The 18,902-nt window shown below is 44.5% G+C and overlaps 1 protein-coding gene across 1 annotated transcript; it reads right to left on the reverse strand.

The window, feature by feature from the left end:
- Positions 1 to 6: 6 nt before the first annotated feature.
- Positions 7 to 10,830, reverse strand: LOC142905611 (polyunsaturated fatty acid 5-lipoxygenase-like). Its single transcript, XM_076052308.1, has 15 exons — positions 10,725 to 10,830; positions 10,137 to 10,291; positions 9,476 to 9,671; positions 8,893 to 8,974; positions 6,404 to 6,526; positions 6,179 to 6,285; positions 5,725 to 5,897; positions 5,431 to 5,577; positions 4,740 to 4,943; positions 4,184 to 4,270; positions 3,352 to 3,521; positions 2,386 to 2,504; positions 1,606 to 1,706; positions 1,323 to 1,490; positions 7 to 543 (listed from the first exon to the last, which is right to left on the reverse strand). The coding sequence occupies exons 1-15, from the start codon at positions 10,741 to 10,743 to the stop codon at positions 364 to 366; spliced, it is 2,031 nt and encodes a 676-aa protein (XP_075908423.1). The 5' UTR covers positions 10,744 to 10,830; the 3' UTR covers positions 7 to 363.
- Positions 10,831 to 18,902: the final 8,072 nt, after the last annotated feature.

Below are 18,902 nucleotides of genomic sequence, written 5' to 3' on the forward strand. Positions count from 1 at the left end.
CAATACTGCAGAATGTTGAGATTTTATTTTTCATTTTTGCAACGTGGACAGTGCAAGGCACAACAGTTGTGAAAACCACACGGAAAATCAATGTCAGTGTCAGATTTCCTTCAACATCTTAGAATTCACCATTGTGGCACATTTTTGCATTGAAATCTTGTATGGGTCTCCAGGACCCTGTTCAATTAAGTGTTACGTGCATTTAAGCCTAAGGAAGGGCACAGACTAGAAAACATCTAAGATTGCATTGCAAATTTAAATGTTAAAGCTTCCATAGACCAAAACCGCGATTTGGTCCCTCAGCACACAAGGACAAGGCAGGAAAATGAAAAAAATCTAATCCTCAGGTTTTTCCCCCATCATTTAGATTGTGATGCTGTTGGCCACCTTGTCAGGCTTCAGGTAGGGATACTTGATGGGAAGGGTCTTGTTTCTTTCAACAATGGATTTTGTAATCACCTCGAGGTCGGATTGGTATTCTTGCATGGCCTTGAGGGCATCTGGGTTCTGGAAAGGTTCATCTGGGAAAGTTCCAAGGGTTTTCTGCACGCATTTCATGAAAAAAACAGACACCATTCAAGACATTGGTTGACCCCCTTGTAATTAGGTCAATAGAAGTTCCATGCAGCAGGAAGAGGTTGCTAAATCATGGATCAAGGTTTTAAAAAGGATACGGTCTTTACAAAGGTGACCGTTGTATAATGGTTAGTAGACTGGATTTAACCAAGACGTGGGTTCGAAGTCTAACCTTCCAGTGCAGCAGCTTAAAAAAAATCACAGCATTATATAGTATACAACTTGCACAAGTTGGCCCATCAGATGATCATGGATTGGGTAAAGTGTTGGTACACCCACCTCCAAGATTAGTTATGCATGTTAGCCACTAGGCAGGGTTCAGTGGCTGCCCTTTCAGGACAATCATACCTAAAAAGGTCATCGTAATCTTTTAAGCCATGAACTGGCTGTAAATGTTGCAATTTTATACCTGCCAATCCTTTAATTGGTGGAAAACCCACCACCAGCAATGCCCTCCACGATTACCATTTAGATTAACATTAACTGTCTTGCCCAGGCAGCCGAACACTTGAGCTATACCCATTTCAAACCTTTATAAATGGTTTTCCTTTAGAGACCAGCCAGCTTTTCCTGATGACGATCACTTAGGTATGTACAAATTACAATGCTTGGATTGCAACACATCTACACAAATTTACCAAAAAGACCCAAAGAACAGGAATTTATGCAGGTCACGAAAGCTTTAAGTCTGGATTTAGACCGACGTAACCTTAATCCACATTGCAAATGCAGGAACTAGCACCTACCTCTGCAGCACTGCGGCTAAGCACCCAGGTGATTGCCATGGAAATACAAGACACCTGCACATCAGGCAGTGTCTGCAGGATGAAAGGCATGTCCACCACACCCTTGGTGGTTGGAGGTGGTTTCCTCATGGCACTGGGTGCATTTGGGATCCATGCATAGAAGTCAAACTGCAGCACACGGTAAGGGTGGGAAGAGCATTTTTTTATACTAAAGTCAGCAATAAACCGAACACCACTTTGCAAGGGCTTTCGTTCAAAAAACAAACATCCGAATTTACGTTACCTGGCCATAGTTGACGGCAGAATGCTGGGCAGAGCACAGGAACACCACCATGGTGAGGAATTCACTCAACTCTGCCACACATGTGAACTTGGTAGGAAATCCTGCAGCACAGAACCAATGTTAAAAGGAGCAGCGAGCGATGATGTTGCGTTAAAACAATGCTTGGACAGTAAAACCTGCAAGCTCAAATATCCCCTCGTTTGAAATTATAGCAATTGTCTTGCTATTGCCGAGAGCAGTGGTTCTCGGCCTGGTTCAGGGACAAGTGGTCCAAATACCAATCCAGAAATGAACAGAATGTCATTGATATTTATTAAATTAGTTGATATTAGGGTAAAGCATTCCAAGATCTAAATGCCCTTCAAAAATGCGAATAGCCGCACGAAAAAAGTTATGGTAATGCAGTATGTTGTATTACTGGCATTTAGATAATTTATTTTTTTGCCACCAGGGCTGGGGTCCATAGAAACCTTTGCATGTGGCAGTGGTCCTTGGGCCAAAATAAAAATTTATGCATGGCATGATGGTGGCTTTGTTAGCACACTGGTTTTGCTAGAGGTTGCTTGCAAGTTCATGGCAAGTCATGGGCACACCTTTAATATTATGTGGCCAAGAATGCCAGGATACACCTGTTGACTAAAACCAGGTTGCAACCTGGTGTAGTAATGCATTTCCATCCTCAAGTGGTCTGGCCAGCATGGAAGGGCATGCCAATGACCTGGTAGAAAACACCTTTCCTCCAGCAAGTGCTAGGACATAATTGCAGGGCTGCTTAATTACCATTGGACGGGTTGCTTAGCAAGGCATGGTTGATGTCGTCAACGAATGCTTGAAGTTCAGCGTCACCTCTCACGTCTTCGTCACTTTTGTAGAAGATGGCAAGTATTTTGTCGACAAACCTGCACAACAATGTAATGGTGCTTTCATCTGTTAAGATGAAAGCCACAGGAACTGAAGCGACCTTAGTCTCAAATCAAGTTCAATAACGGAACATTTTGGAATTGTGGTAGTGTTTAAAGTCCCTTGTATCATTCCTAGGATAACAAATATACCAAGTTGGGGAAAATACATCCATTTACCCGGGGGTAGGCAGCATCATGCCATTAAATTATTTTTAAGCTTGTGGCTGCAGGAATCCACTCGTTGGTTCTTTCGTTAAAGGTCACATAGGCGACCCACTAACAAAGCCAACGTTGCTCCCTTTCTCTCGATGTGGCGGTGGCTCTCGTTTAGCTGACTAACTGGCTGTGATGTTATTGTGCGCGCATGCCTTTCCTATTGCACGCGTCAATCCCCTAGGTGGTGGATATACCGTCACTACATATTGGCATGCCAATCTCTGACATTACAATAGCTACTTCCTTAGCTCTGTCATGGAGGTGCATCACCCAGTTCCCATCTTTGGAATTCTTACTCGCTTAGGCAGAAGCTCTCGCCCCACTCCCCCAGCTGTGTGTGTATATATATATATGACTTGTTTGAGCAGCCCGTTTCTCACTCCCACCTGAAGACGATTGCAACGTCTCGATCTTAGTTTTTCTAACTACATGACTTACCGAAAGAACCAGTCAGAAACCTGTCTTGAAAGGGAGGAAATGAAGTCAAATTTAGTGTCGACTCATAAATTGGGTCTCAAAAATTGATATCTGAACTGCCTTTGCAATTGGTTGCACGTGCCCACCGATAGCACTTTCATCATCAGGCACATAAAAACCACTGGCACCAGCGTATAGTAGGTCTGGTTACTTGTGAATGGTCTTCCAGATGCTGCAGGCATCATCCCTGTAGTAGTAGCTGGGCAAGTCGCCAACACCTCGATCTGCCACATCCTTCAGGATGCACAGATGTCTGTAGGTGAGCGCCTTCAAGCCCTTGCCACCAAGCTTGAAATGGCCACCACCCCCAATTGACAGTGCCTGCACAAGTACATTTCAAGATCGTGTCATTTGAAGCCTTACCATTGAAAGACACTGCAGTACTCGGACGTGTCGATATGCATAGTGATGCAAAAGGAGCCAAAAGGTGGCAATTTTCAAAGTTGGGTCAGTCTTTGGAAAATTGCATTAAGGTATTGAGGGTCAATAGGGGAAGGAGAGATTTACCATGGTCACTGTATGGGCAACTATAATTTAAAATGGTAGCCGAAAAGTTCGACAGGTATAACAAAAGCTTACATCCTTGCTTTTAAAAGTATTGGATATAGCCAGTAGGGACAAGACAAAATGAAATTAAAGGAGCAGGTTGAAGTACTTGCTGGTATCGTGTGCCTAAAACTTGGAAACGTGCACAGAATCAGGTAGATGCACGCTTGGTATTATACCAGGATGTTAAGAGTGAGCAATGTCAAACACCACATTGGAAAGAGTATTAGGACGATTGAGGTCCTGTAAATGGATTGTGAACATCAAGCAGCTAAACAATGGAATGCATTGAAGGATATCCAGGAGATGAGCAATGACAAAATCAGCTCATGCAGCAAAAGTAAGATTGTTGGATTACAAGATTGCCTCGGAGGCTTTGATGCCGTGGCTTAAATGGTAACTCATTTCAAAAGGCTCTTAAAAACCACAACCCTCACCTGATCCACAAAGGCTCCTGTGCCCACAAGCTGCGTCCGTGCACGCACGTTGATTTCCAGGGTGAAGCGCAGGTGGCGATACAGGAGCTATGCGTAAGCAGGTCAGAAAATCAAATGACCATGTGTATTAGCTAGCAATAGGCTTAATTTAATTAATGTCACTTTAAGAATGCACTTTCAAGTCCTTAAAAAGGAGAGGGCAAGTCCTGTGCACAAGGCATTTCATGTCTTGGTACGTATACATTTCCTCAGTTATGTACTTGGATAAAGGTTTACTAGAAAAGGAGAGTCACTACATTCTGGAAGGGATGGTTCCACACAACCCACAAGTGTAAAAATTAACCTTCACAAAAATGACCAGAGTATTGGGCAAGATCTAAGAATCCAGAGACCACATCTCCCGACAAAGAAGCCCAGTTGGTTGACAGGCAGTACAAGGACTGCCAGGATGGTGACGAGCACCACATGCATTTAAAAAATACAAGCTAGCAGTGGATAACTGTGTCACTAGCAGTCTCCCATGCGATAAACGCCAACATTAAAACCATGGATTCACCTTATGGACAGGATGCATTGTAGACAGCTGCCGCAAGGTGGCCATGGTGAACACCTCGGCCAGCAAGTGGGTCTTGAGCAAGTGCGTGGAGATCTCATGGATCTGAAAGTCCATGGAACGAACCCACATCTTGGCCAGCATCCAGTCGTGCGCAGAGTCGCTCGGCAAGAAGATGGGGTTATCCGCCGATGGCTTTTGCTGCAGCTGTGGATGCATGGTGGTAGGAGCAGCAGAATATTGTTTGTGTAAAGCTACAGTTTTCGTACCGAAGCTTGCCATGTCCGATGTTTTCATTGTCTCATGTACGATATGGTTACTAGAATGAATAGTTTAGTAGGTACTTGAGTGTGTACCTGTTGCCAACTTTACAAACTGTTATTCATACGTTTGTAAAAACATAAAAGTTTTGACTATCACTTTGTCTATGATTGCAGTACAGTTGGCCATGTACGTGCCAAAGTACACAATGCACCCAGGACTGTTATTGTACAGTGGATGAAACGATTAGGGTAACTTGGTCTTTACTAATACCCACAAGCCAATGCAGGAATGCCATAATTACCCAACCCACTGGCAAGGGGAGAGCTAGTGACATCTGGGGCAGGAGTACACAAGTCGGAGATGTGGCCCTGTTGATAGCAAAATATACCATTGCCAGGATGCTAGCACGAGCGCAAAATGCACAACTTGCCTGTATAGCAATAGGCAGCAGCTGCCCCTGTTTGTTGACGTAAAGCAGGCACATGGGAGCTGCTAGGTAGAAGGGCTTGGAATGGTTGAATGTATTGCCAGGAATGCCATCAAGGCACTGGTAGTCCACAATGTAGACATTGCCGTGCTGTGAACATGCACACAAAACAATCCCACAGGTCATCACCACTGTAGTGATGCGCTTATTAAGCCATGGTCTGCACTTAAGCTATGGTCTGCACAAAGTTATTAGGGGCAAGTTTCAAATTAAAGCATTGGGAGATCTTTACAGCACCTTGATCTCGTCTTCAAGGGAGCATTCACGGACCAGGCTGCTCTTCACCATGTTCGTGGTGACAGGGAAATTCTCAGGCAGCTTGGTGCAGCGTTTGATGAGAACAGGGTTGACGCCATTCATGAATTGGTAACCGAAGAACCAGTCCTGATCCCAGTGGTGAGAAATATACTCTGCACAACGGGAGATAGCAGAAAGACGTGGAACAGATGCCACGTACAGGGCTACAATTTAAAACCGCAGGTCAGTTGTGTACATGTACACCATTACTTCAAATTAAGTCTCGCAATCAATTATAAAAAAGGGTATGGCAAGTTACTGGAGGGGACGGTGTGGCGCCATTAATTTCCACAAAGTAGGTGAAAAACCAGCAGGATCGGATCTTAGATGTAATTATGGAGTCAACCCTAGACTTAGTTGACCACTCAAACCATAGCTACCCCACCGTGCACACCTGCAATTTCACTCTTGACCCTTGTAAATAAGCGACGGAAGTCTTCTATCTTGGTCCAAGACATGCCATCGAGGTTCATGAACACCCTCAAACCCAAATCTTGCACACTAAACGACAAGTACAAAAGTGCAGTCGACCAATCAGGGACATTTCAACAGAATTCAAAGGTAGCAACATGTCTAACAAAATGGTAATAGTAGTATGGCAAACAAATGGTGTCTTTACCTTTGCAGAAAGGACAAGTTGAAATCGGCACTTTTCTCATCATCAAAACGGGTGTCGCATGGCAAGTCAAGGAAGGATTTGCTGTCGACTCCAAGGGGAAGCCCAGCCTGCCATTCTAGCCACCTGTAGAAAATCAAACGCAGGCCGCAATAGTTGAGGTGTCAAAGCCAGGGTTTTTGGTACACACCGGTCACTACAATATGGGTGGCAAAATTAGATTGCCCATTTTTGTAATCGGCAGCTGGCCAACTGACAAAGGGGCTAACGGTCACGATTCCAGAACCGAGTGTAATAAAACCCAATTAGGAAGGTGAAACAGATTAAGAGCACACCATTGAAAAGAAACGGTGGGAAAACGTAGTTCCACCTCTTTAAGCATTCTGAATTACCCAGTGTTGGATATATAGGCCTGTTCCAAAATTGCCATTAATAATTGCCAGTAATTTTTTTTTAAATAAATCCTGCCACAAGGAGCAGCCAGATGGAGATCGTAAAAAGGCCATTAAAAATAAATAATAAACTGCTGGACAAAGAGCGGTTATCTGAGAATCACCAGAGCGCCAAAGAACGGCTCAAATTCCCAGAATCAGACACGGGGCAAACAAACATTACAATTGATTTTTTTCTCTTCAGAAAAAAGTTAAAGCTTGGCTATAGGAATAAGTCTGTATTATTACTTATTTTATGTCAACCTAATTTAAGCCACGTATTGTATCTTCTATGTACGCGACTTTACCAAGAGAACCAAAGTACACGAGTTCCTGCAATCACGAAAGCGCAAGTCCAAACCAAGCTATATATCCAACCTCCAGATAAAAACGGAAATTGGTTAAACAAAACCAAATGATATTTGAGCGACGTTAAACCGAGGGCTAGCCAGAGAGAGAAAGAACCTCCCGGCCACCTTAGTCTTCCCACAGTGCAGGATAACAGGAATTTAACACCAGAGCGAGGAAATTGCTTGTTGCAAAGACGGAGCCATCTGTACCCCATGGATGAAGAGATACCTTGGGGCGGGGACGGTGATCAATGGATGCAGATGTCTTGATGGGATGACACACACATACAACACCCCCCCCTCTCACTACCCAGAGCGGAGATTCTTCGAATGTAACTGCTCAACCAGCATCTCGACAGACCAGTTCAACAAGGCACAGCAAGTTCAACTGGCAGATCAGCTCAAGATCTACTGAAGAGGGCAGCGAGTGACAGGCCGGGGGTGGCCCCATGATCACAGGATGGCAAGGTTCGCAGAGTAGCGATGTATAAACGAGCGCGAGTTGGGAGCTGAAAGACGAAGTATCGCTCAAAGACTTGTATTTCTACATCAAGTGCCAGCTGCCACGCGTGTGCTGGCTCATCCAGCAGCGGAAAGAGCCTTTATCTGCCAGCATGAGCAGCCAAGCTGACACCGACCAAGAGAACAAAGCCGTTCGTATCACCCTCCCCCACTCAGACGCACCACCCGGCATCTGCTTCAAGAAGACGCTCATATCGGGACAATCAAGAAGAGTGACATTCCAAAGGGGGCACCATTAAATATCAACGGATTGTGACGAACATTGTTGCCATCGAGTTACAGGGATACGGCTACTTAGTATTCAAGTCGTTCGTTTTTTTTAATTGCATAATGTTGCATATGGATCAACGAATGAGTGCAGTAATGTGTGGCTAATTTCAAGTGTACGAATTTGCATATTATAGGGTTAATGTTTGTGTGTAGAATAGCATGCATGTTTAACGACCCTCTCACCAGCTGAGCTCGCGTTAGGCAGTGGAATCAATCACATGTGCCGTCGCCAAAGTGAAACAACGCAATCATTGACGGTTAGTGTTGGTACTGCATTGATAATTCCAAGCCGAGAGTTGCATCTTTTAGAGTTAAGGTTTAGTTAGAAAATAAAATTGATTAACGCAGAAGTGGTTGTACGTTTCTTTCCCGTTTCAAGCATAATAAATCTTATCTACAAGAACTGTATTCTGCGTTGAGATCTGAATTAACAAACTATAATACTCAGTAAATTGTAAAGCGAGAATAATTGTATTGCCGAGTGTTAATACGAAATTAAACGAAGCAGAGTTTAATCCTACCTACTTACAGCACACCTGCATAACGCAATACGACTAATTGTACGATCCCGATTGATAACCCTACCCTCCTCAGCAATGCGGGGCCTAATTATCATAAGGGATCGCATTGGCATAATCACCCCCATTCGCATACATTAATACGATTATCCCTAGAATTAGCATAATTCTCAATTAACTATTTCTGATAATTACACAATTTTCCAAATTTCATTTAATTTATTATTTCAAATTTTTCATAACCGACATACAACACCAGAACACAGTAGACAATTCCAACTAACCTTGGTTGTTTCTAGATCTTTTTTGGCAAAGGATGACAGCAAGTCTAACAGTGTTTTCGTAGCAATTTGCAATGCAATTGGACAAGCACGAGACCATGAATAACTTGTGCCTCAAACCTCAACGAGTGCCGTCTCGCAGACAATTCCTCAGTCCTCTTTTCCTTTAGTTGAGCCAAGGTCTCGTGCTGTGGCAGAATTCCTGCAATGCGAGGGGTGGAAGCAAGTGCAAAACACGCGTCTGGTAGCCACAACACCGATTTGCACGTACCCAACAACTTGCAAAGTCTAATTCTAGTTTTTAAATTACATTGTGGGCGAGAACTGCTGTGCAGCAGAATTAAGGATCACGTGGAGAGGTCTTGACGGCCATGTGGACAGCATTTGAAAAAGGCCTGAACATAAGTGATTTCGCCAACTGTTCAGGGATGTAGTTCCACATGCAGACAGAAGTATAATTAGAGGGGAACCAAATTAAGGCATCATCTTTCGTTAGCCGATTGCACAACCTGGATTGAATTGTGGGAAATCAGTTAAAAAGGGATAGTGCAAGAGATAGGCATCACCTCAAAAAACACAAGGAACCTTGGTTTAATGCTAGACCATGCTGGTAGTCCATAAGCATTTAATGGAATTGTACAATCTCCATGCGTGTAGAGACCAATGCAAAAAAAATGGCGATCTGCCAACACCCACATCTTACCAAGCCCCTCCCGTAGCTCCATGGAGCCCTGCTCGAGCCAGTGGTTGGCAGGGAACCGGTGCACACGGCCACCCGGAGCGGTGACCTCCACGTAGCGGCAGAACCACGAGTCGTTCACCAGGAACGCCTCCTTCTCCAGACGAACCATTCGGATGTCGCCAATGTCAAGCTTGCTTGGAATGCTGTAGATGTCAATCTGGCCATAACATCAAAAAGGATCCTAGATGTCAGACCTAGTTTTGCTCGAAAGGTGAACATGCACATGAAGTGTTAGTTTCAGGTATTACAAAGGAGAAATTGCGTCCATCCCCCCCCCCTTCCCCCCACCAGCCAAAAACAGCCCAAGGCAACACGGCACATTCAAACCACAGGGTCAAGAGTATTGCCCATGCATGTACTTGTTTCATCGCACTTTCAACAGAAGAACGAGATTACATTCAGCACGAATGCGCTCTTCAGGAACCCACCGATCATTGCAGCCTATTCCACAAGCCGTTCGTATCGTGGTGGTCACCCATCCAAGCACTACCCAGGCTCAACCCATCCTTAGCATGCAATCTGGCATTTGCCAGGCAATTCAGTCAGAAGCTAGGACAGAGCAAGCTGTAGTGCGTAGTGCTTATTCCCACAAGCCGATTAGATACACAATGAAGCTACTCACCGCCCCGGGGCAAAGGTCCAGTCCGAAGTGGTCCAGAAGCTGCCTATTGCTTTGGCCTGCCGAGCCAATGATCGTTGCATACACAAAGTTCATGGTGCCCGAGAACAGTGTATCGCCCGTGGCTACCGTCAGCTTGTACAGAGTCTCCACTTCTCCTGCAGCACAGCAAGACGGGGGGGGGGGGGGGGGGGGGGGGGGGGGGGGTGTCGCTTTTCAATTGGTTATGGACGAGTCTACACCATCGTAGACTAGAATAACCTTTTTATTAAAACATCGGGAATAAATAAACAGGCCCACATACGCCGACCTAAAAATGATTTAATTGCTTGCGGTGTGCTATTTAAATGAACCTAACAAGGAGTCTGCTAATATCATTAATACAAAACCAAGAACAGTACACACGGATGGTTTCATAATCGGCGATCTGCACACTGGCATTTTATAGCTTCTGACTGATATAGAGGGAATAATCCACGTCTAGCGAATTCAAGCGACCAAAGGAAGCATCTTATTAAAAAGGATACACTTCGAATATGGACAGCAAATCACCACAAAGTTAAGATTGAACAAGGCACGTTTCAGACAAACCTGCTACACATTCCAGCATGATGACGCTTTCACACAACCACAGGCAACCAAATAAACTGCCCGCTACAACCAGACCAGTGAACACCACTGCACAATGATGCACTGCTCACGGCCCTGTGTTAACGAATCTGCTTTTATATCCTTAGGACTGGAAGAGCCCAGCCGGGAAATCGTTCATGTGAGGCGTGTCCCTTATTGCCATCATTTCGGCGGTACAATAGAACAATAGTGATCAGTAAATAATGCAGGGTGTAGTGCACGTGGACAAATGAATCCACTTATCGATTGACTATAGTAGAACAATAGCAATTGACTCATTACAATAGAGCAATGATCAGTGGATACTATAAGAAGTACACGTGGACAAATGAATCCACTTATCAATTGACTACAGTAGAACAATATCAATTGACTAATTTCAATAGAACAATGGTGATCAGTGAATAATGAGTGCACGTGGACAAATGAATCCACTCAAGGCCGTGATTATAATATATATTGGGGGACACACACTTCCCCCTCCAATATTCAAATATGCTCAAAATGTACCCCCCAACATATTGTTACAAAAATAATTGCTATGCTATGTAAATGAGAACAACAATTTGCTAAACCTTGGCTACAATATCTGGAATTGTCTTCATATAAATCAATGCATAGATTTGTTTATATGATTGTGGTTATGGTTGTACTTTATTAATCCCTAATCTCTGCCATTACATACAATGAAACAAGAAATGGTAAAAAAAGTAAAAACAGAGCGATGTAATACAATACACTATTAGACATTGTAAAAAATAAATAAAAAGTCCATCCCATGTGTTAGTGAATTCTTTTATATTTCAGGCAGGAAATGAGTCTTAAAATTTAGATATTTTTCTGGGTTGGGACCCCCAGACACCCTGGAATATTTGGTCCCTCCCAATGTTGACTCCATGGCTACGGCCTTGAATCCACTTAGTAATTGACTCATTACAGTACTATAATTGAGCTCCAGTTTTGACAACTCAGAAAACAAGGATATTTAACTGGCAGGTGGCAGTGATTTTGTGTCTGGCCTTGTGAGTGTTCAATATGTTTATATCATTACCATTAGCGGCTCGGGGTTGCATCGCGCGGGCAGACCCTGCCTTCATTTTAGCCAGCACTTATCCGAGAATATACGCGGGATTAACAACCAGCGTGGAGGGAGGGGCGAGGGTGGAGTGAATGGCGAAGGTGGAGGGAGGGGCGATGGTGGAGGGAGGGGCGAGGGTGGAGGGAGGGGCGATGGTGGAGGGAGGGGCGAAGGTGGAGGGAGGGGCGATGGTGGAGGGAGGGGCGAGAGTGGAGGGAGGGGCGAGGGTGGAGGGAGGTGCGAGGGTGGAGGGAGGGGTGAGGGTGGAGGGAGGGGCGAGGGTGGAGGGAGGGGCGAGGGTGGAGGGAGGGAGATTGGTGGAGGGAGGGGCGAGGGTGGAGGGAGGGGCGAGTGTGGAGGAGGCGGTTTCCCATGGGCACGCACGAAGCCCGGCTCAGCGAAGTGGGATACGGGTGACGTATTCATGCAGACGTGCATGGTGACGTCACAATCACCACGCACTTATTCACCCGTGTCAGCCAGTCAGGCAGCAATAATTTTTTCTCATATTATGTGGGAGGCTTTTTTATTGAAACCAAGGGGCCATATTTTTCTCAACAAAGCAATTTCTCCAATTTCGACATCACTTGCATGGAGACGCCTGGTGTGTAATGCAATAGATCATCGATTACCCGGTGGCTTTGGGGGGGAAGAGGGCGCTGGATTTTCAAAAACGCCACATGACATCATTATGTAAGAGCATATTTATCACATTTTTTGCTAAACATTTTTTAAGGTGTTGTGTACAGTATACATATTTTTTTGTTATTTTTTATGTTTTTACGAGATGAAATTGCCATGAACATACAAATAGACAAAACAAATCCTACTTTAAAAAGTTTTCTTGTATTTACTGTACCGTATGTAGCCGATCCGCCCTGTCCCCTCTCCTTCTGTCATGAATCCTTGCGAGAGGGGACAGGTCGGATAATTAGGCAACAATAAAAGTAATAAAGTTTGGAGGTGATGAGTAGAGACTCTGCGTTGTGCTCTGTCCTCCAGAGAAGTGGGCAACTCCACAACGAGCCCGGGCACCGAGGGTTTGTGAAACGGCAAGAGTTTTATTTCAAAAGTTTTCTTCAGAAGGGCAATTGCACCTCTGCAATAGCGATCATAGACACCCTCCACGCCAGAACACCGCAGCTGAATTCCTCGGCATCAAGTCCACCCAAATCGCAATTAAGGTGATCATATTGAACAACATTTAACACACATATTATTTAACAAAGATTTCACGAGAAACATTTTAATATCTACTATCTGCCCCAAACATCTGTTGCACGTTTTACATCCCCTGATAATTCTGCATAAACGTAATACATACTTAAATAATTATTAATTCAATTTTAATATAAATTATATTTACAAAATGTATATTTGAGAAAATCATATTTTACGGATAATAAACATGTGAAACAAGTATTTCTTATGCCCAAATGAGGAATGCAACCTTTGCCAAAACAACTGCCCAGCTCACCCCATTAGCTCAATTTTACAATTAAGCTCGAAGTCAGCCATTCTGCGCCTTCCAAATGAACAGCGCAACACAATAACACCATACTTTTGGTTCTTTCGGTAAAGTCACGTAGGTAAAAAAATAATAGATCACGACGTTTCAATCACAACACAAGAAATCGTCATCAGGTGAGACAACTACGGCGGCAAGAAAAAAACTGCTGAAGTAGGCGAGAGAGTTGCCGTGGCATGAGGTGATATAGGTATCGGCGGTAGGGGGAGAGAGAAGGGGGGGGGAAGAGAGGGGGCGGGGCAGAAAGTGGGACCCCACAGCAGCACCTGAGTCACCAGGGGGAGGGGGGGGGAGACGGGGCGGGGCAGAAAGTGGGACCCCGTAGCAGTGCCCGAGTCACCGGTGGAGAGATCCGAGAGAGGTACAGAGAGAGAAAGAGACACAAGGAGTCAGAAATAACAGCTGACATAGGCAGGTAGGATGGAAACATCACAGTCGGTTAAGACTTTATCTGGTTAATGACGTCCTTCCAATGATTGCCAACAATATCATCACTAATTCGACTTCTTTTATCGATTCGAACAAGCAGCGCCCTCTAAAACCTTCGGCCGCTTGACCAGCCAGATTTTATGACCTTCCAAAGATCCACAAAGAAGGTATCCCACTCAATCCTATCATCTCCACCATTAACTCACCCACCTACAAACTGGCCAGATTTCTGTCTGAGACCCTGCTTCCTTTCACGGGCAAGACCACCTCAGCTGTACTTAACTCAGCTCACTTGGTTTCTCTCATCAAGGGCATCTCACTGTCTCCAGATGATTTACTTGTCAGTTTCGATGTAGTCACCCTGTTCACCAAGGTACCTGTACCTGATACCGTTGCAATCATTGAAGACTTGGTCCAACAGGGACAGAATTTAGATGTACCAACTTTGGTAAGGCACTGCCTTACCAACACTTACTTCACCTGGAATGGTACATTCTACAAACAAAATGAGGGTACCCCAATGGGTTACCCATCATCGCCAGTGGTAGCTAATGTTTTCATGGAGAAATTTGAGACAGATGCCATCCAGACATCCACCCTACGTCCTTCCTTGTGGAAGAGATACGTAGATGACACGTTCCATCATCTGGCCACATGGCCTGCCAGCACTGAACCAATTTATCAACCACATCAATTTCATACACTCATCTATCAAATTCACCATGGAAGTGGAAAAGGATGGCAAGAGAGCGGCTGGGTGTTTGCCAGTCGACGGCGGAGCTGCAGGAGGACGCGACCGCCATCGGGTCATAGTTCATACTTCATCGTTCCATTTATTTGGTATATCCCTGTGAGCCATTCGGCTCTTGAATCGGGTGCAACCACAACAAACAAAAACAAAAACATGAACAAGAAAACATCTTAAAGTGACTATGTGACTGTACAAACAGAAAATCCAGGAAAAAAAACATCAAAATATTCCTGAAATAGCACCGTACACCAATGCTCTGTGCAAAAATCCCAGTGGGATGCAAGTCAAACAACAACAACCACAAGACAACTGAGATTAAGGCCATCAGTCTACTTCTGTACTACAATAAACAAAAACATGGCCAAACCAAAAAACTTTTCGAAATCACCAATACAAAGCCATGAATACAATATAACAGTGATCATACGGACTGTGGCCGAATTTTTTTACAATAAACTACATAAATAACATATAACACACAAACCCTAGAGCCATAGCTGGCTGCATGAGTCACTCCACAACAACAGGAGCATCAGTCAGAGTATCACATTTTTCAATGCACCTTTAAGATCAGCACACTAAATCAAAATACAGATAATACTTTGCAGCGGTCATCCGGAGCGAAACATTTTATTTTATTTTAGGCCACTGAATAGCAGTGGCAGCTAGGAGTGTACAACTCCTCCAGAGCAGTTCTGAGTGAAGATCTCAAAGGTAGTGATTCAAGTTGCAGTTTATTGGCAATAGCATTCCAGACCGTGGGGGCATCAATAGCAAAATCCCTTCCTCCGGTTTTTGTACGGCAATAGGGAATGTGAAGCTGGTAAATGAGCGAAGACCTGAGGTCAAATTTGTTCTTTGAAATAGAGAGGAGATCCAGTAGGTAGTCTGCGGATTTTTTTGTAAGTACATCGTGAATAAATAAGATCTAGTGCACAAGCCGTCGAACATTAAGAGATGTTAAGTTTGACCCAATGTAGAGATCACAGTGGTGAATCCTATATGGGCAGTTTAACACGTAGGCCCATATAGGTCCTTAATTATTATGAATTATTATGGCCCTATATGGGCAGTTCAATGCAAATCTTAAGCCCGAGTGATAGATGGAATCAAGCTTGAGATAGGTCGGTAGTTATTGGGATCATTTTTAGGGCCCCCTTTGTGAATTGGACGGACATAGGAATGTTTCCTTTCTAGAGGAACTGATGCTTCTTTGATGGACAGGTTGAAAATATGGGCTATAGGTTTGTATATTAGGTGACCAACAGTTAGTAGAGCAAAGACGGGAAAACGATCTGCTCCGGTAGAGGAGGACCCTTTGAGGTAGGACAGTTGTTTCAGCACATTACTTTCGTGGATTTGCTGGAAACTAAATTCGTTTAATGTTTGGACAGGGGTGTAGGAATTTGCACGAGCAGTGGTGACTCCCAATCCATTATCAAAAAAGGTTAAAAATGTTAACTATTTTTTTGGGATCTGAAAAATATTCCCCATTTCGGTTAAGCTCAACGGGCAGATTGTCTGTTTTGAATGCCTTTTCGATACATTTGATTGTTTTCCAAAAAATCCTGGCATTTCCATGTGATTCCAGGAGAGTGGAGGAAAAGTAGGCATTTTTTGCATGCCGTATTTTTTTGACGCATCTATTCCTTAAAATCCTGTATCTAGCCAGTCATTTACCAAATTACTTTTCTGAGCACATGCCCAAGCCTTGTCCCTAGTTTTCATGAGCTTTGTAATCAAAGGATCATACCATGGTGGGCGGTTGCCTTTATTTTTAAATCTAACCAACGGAGCATGTTTGTTAACAATTTGGAGAAACGTGTACCTGAAAGTCTCCCAAGCCGTAGTCAGGTTGGGGATATCACATACCTTGTCAATATCCGAGTGAAGCACATAATTAGGAAATGCCTGAGTGCCTCAAAGAGTGCTTTTCAACATTTTTAGGGGGGGCTTTGGGTCTGGCTGATGATCTCACCCCAAAAATGAAGGAGTGATCACTAAGTTTAATACCCAGAACACCAGTCAGTGCGAAATTGAGGGGCATTTGTTAATAGGACGTCAAGCAGAGTTGACTGTCCCGGACTTTTTTAGGTTGGGTCTTGTGGGGTTATTTATTAATTGAAACAGGTTAAATTCATCTGTAAAATTTGTGGCCACGGCCGGCGGGTTTAGCCAATTCCAATTTAGATCTAAAACTATTTCACCTTTAGAGAGGCCCCCAAAAAGCTCTCTCAGTGCAGATGCAGCTTCAACATTCTTCCTGCTAGGCGGTCTATAGCAGCACACTACCAATATCTGTTGATTATTTGGGAGAGTTATTCTGAGAGCCAAACCTTCAAAGTAACATTTTTTTAAACAAAGAGTGAGCTGGTGAGCGTGCAATAGTATTACAAACATAGATGGCAATTCCACCTCCTTTAGATCCTCGGTCAAGCCGAATAAGGTTGTAGTTGTCAATCGTAATCTGCAAGTCATTGATGGCAGGAGTGAGAATTGTTTCTGTTAGGCAAAAAAATGTCCAGATCAAGATTTGCCACTTCTAGTTTTAGTTGACTTAATTTAATCACAAGTCCTCTGATGTTGACATGTAGAACACCAACACCTTTTCTGCCAGAAAAATCTGGCATTTGGGCCAGGATGAAGCTCAATACCACCCAGAAATAAGAAAAGTAGAATTAATAATTTGCACAAGTATTTTCTGTTAAAGGATGAAGAGCGGTGAACCCTGGACGAATAGCAGCAGCTCGCAGATGGTGTTATTTTTAAGAGCAGAATGAAGTTTGGAAGGAGTGCTGGTGAATGGTTCCCGCCATTTGGCATGGACACGTCGCAGCAACCGGGCGCCATTTTGAATATGACGCAGCATCCGGGCGCCATTTTAAATGCAACGCGGCAACCGGGCGCCATTTTTTCTCAAGACGCAACACAGCAACCGGGCGCCATTACTGCTGCTGTGCGTCTGCCACCACGTGTTCGTTGCAGTCTGCCACGCCTCTTGCGCCGGGCCGGCCTGGCGAAGCGTCGCTGGAGCCCTGCGACTGCGAGCGGGGTGTGCCTTTCTCCCCGCGATTCGAGTGAGAAGAGCAGGGAAGGGACCTGGGCTGTTGAGAGCGAGAGGAGCCACGTTCAAGGAGATGGTTCCCGACGTCTAGAGTCTGGGGGGGCCGCCTGCTTTGTGCTTGTGGGGCGAGCCAACGCGCTACAGAGTGCTCCGCCACTGCACAAGGGACCTTGCTGCTTGCGGGGGAGGGGGAGCAGGCTGGCGCCATTAGTGTGTTGAGCGCAGCGGGACACTTTGGAGGGACTCTTTTGACGTTGGCCATCCGGTATTGTTTTCCTCGCAGATGGTCATTCCTTTGGTTTTTTTGCATTTTTGGGTTGTTGGGTATTAAATTATGTTGTGGCTATAAAAATGTTAGCTTGGGGGTTTAGTGTTAGTGTTGCTGTTTTGTGACGTTTACCGTTTGTCGTAGGGGTCGTCTAGATTTATTTCATAAGGGGATGTTGACAGCTGGGATGGCGTACACAGGGAGGTGTGAGTGGGTTGACGGCTGAGAATGATGTCACGGGTGTTAAGGGGGTACCTTAAAAAAACAAAGGCAGGTCCGAGCTAGGGGGAGGAGCCGCCAAGGGGTACTTAATCGGGGACCCCATAACGACGGCAGGGTCGCTGTTGGCGAGAGGAATGAGCCTGTGTGGACGAGATGCCAGCTGCCGCCGCAGGGCTAGAGATGTAGATGTCTCACCGTCGCCGGGTGGTGATTGATCCCCCGCCCAGGTCTTCTGGGTGTCAAGTACTATACTACAGTAGTATTGCTAAGCTAAGGAAATGTAGAATGGCTAGGCACTTATCTGGAGCCAAAGACACATTAAAACGTGGCAAGCAAACCCTAGGTGTAACCTGTGTGGTTATGTAATTGTCAAATGGTGCATATTTGCATGCTTCAGTATAATACCCCATTTTCTTTTGAACATTTTTGACAGTGCTCAGGATGATGACCAATGTGAGAGATTGGACACGATCACAAATTGATTTGGTGTAAGAGTCGGCGTGGCACAGGCGAGACGCTGAATGAGGAAGCTCCGTAAAACAGCTTGTAACCATAATAAACTAGAATCTAAATAATGGATGGGGATAAAGTATTAGTTTAGTAACTGCCTAACCCGAAATCTTTACAATGACGGTTTGGGATTAAGTTTCGTTGCGAGTTTGAGAAATGTTAATTTTGGTGCAAGTGCAAATAATTCAAAACATGCAATTAATCCCATATGCGCAGGGATTCGAGTGCCGTGTGGGGCTTGAAGGGGAGTCGTTTCAGGTACGAGATCAATTTATTTTGAATCGTGTAA

This window comes from Petromyzon marinus, chromosome 55 (assembly GCF_048934315.1).
Source record: "Petromyzon marinus isolate PM22_M1 ecotype Great Lakes invasive population chromosome 55, UKy_Petmar_22M1.pri1.0, whole genome shotgun sequence".
NCBI classification, from domain to species: domain Eukaryota; kingdom Metazoa; phylum Chordata; class Hyperoartia; order Petromyzontiformes; family Petromyzontidae; genus Petromyzon; species Petromyzon marinus.

Excerpts from the sequence above, each read along its gene's own strand:
- LOC142905611 (XM_076052308.1), bottom strand. Across the intron at positions 9,672-10,136 it reads TGGACCTTTGCCCCGGGGCG|ATTGACATCTACAGCATTCC; the intron begins GTGAGTAGCTTC and ends TGTTATGGCCAG. Across the intron at positions 3,522-4,183 it reads CAGGAGCCTTTGTGGATCAG|GCACTGTCAATTGGGGGTGG; the intron begins GTGAGGGTTGTG and ends GTACTTGTGCAG.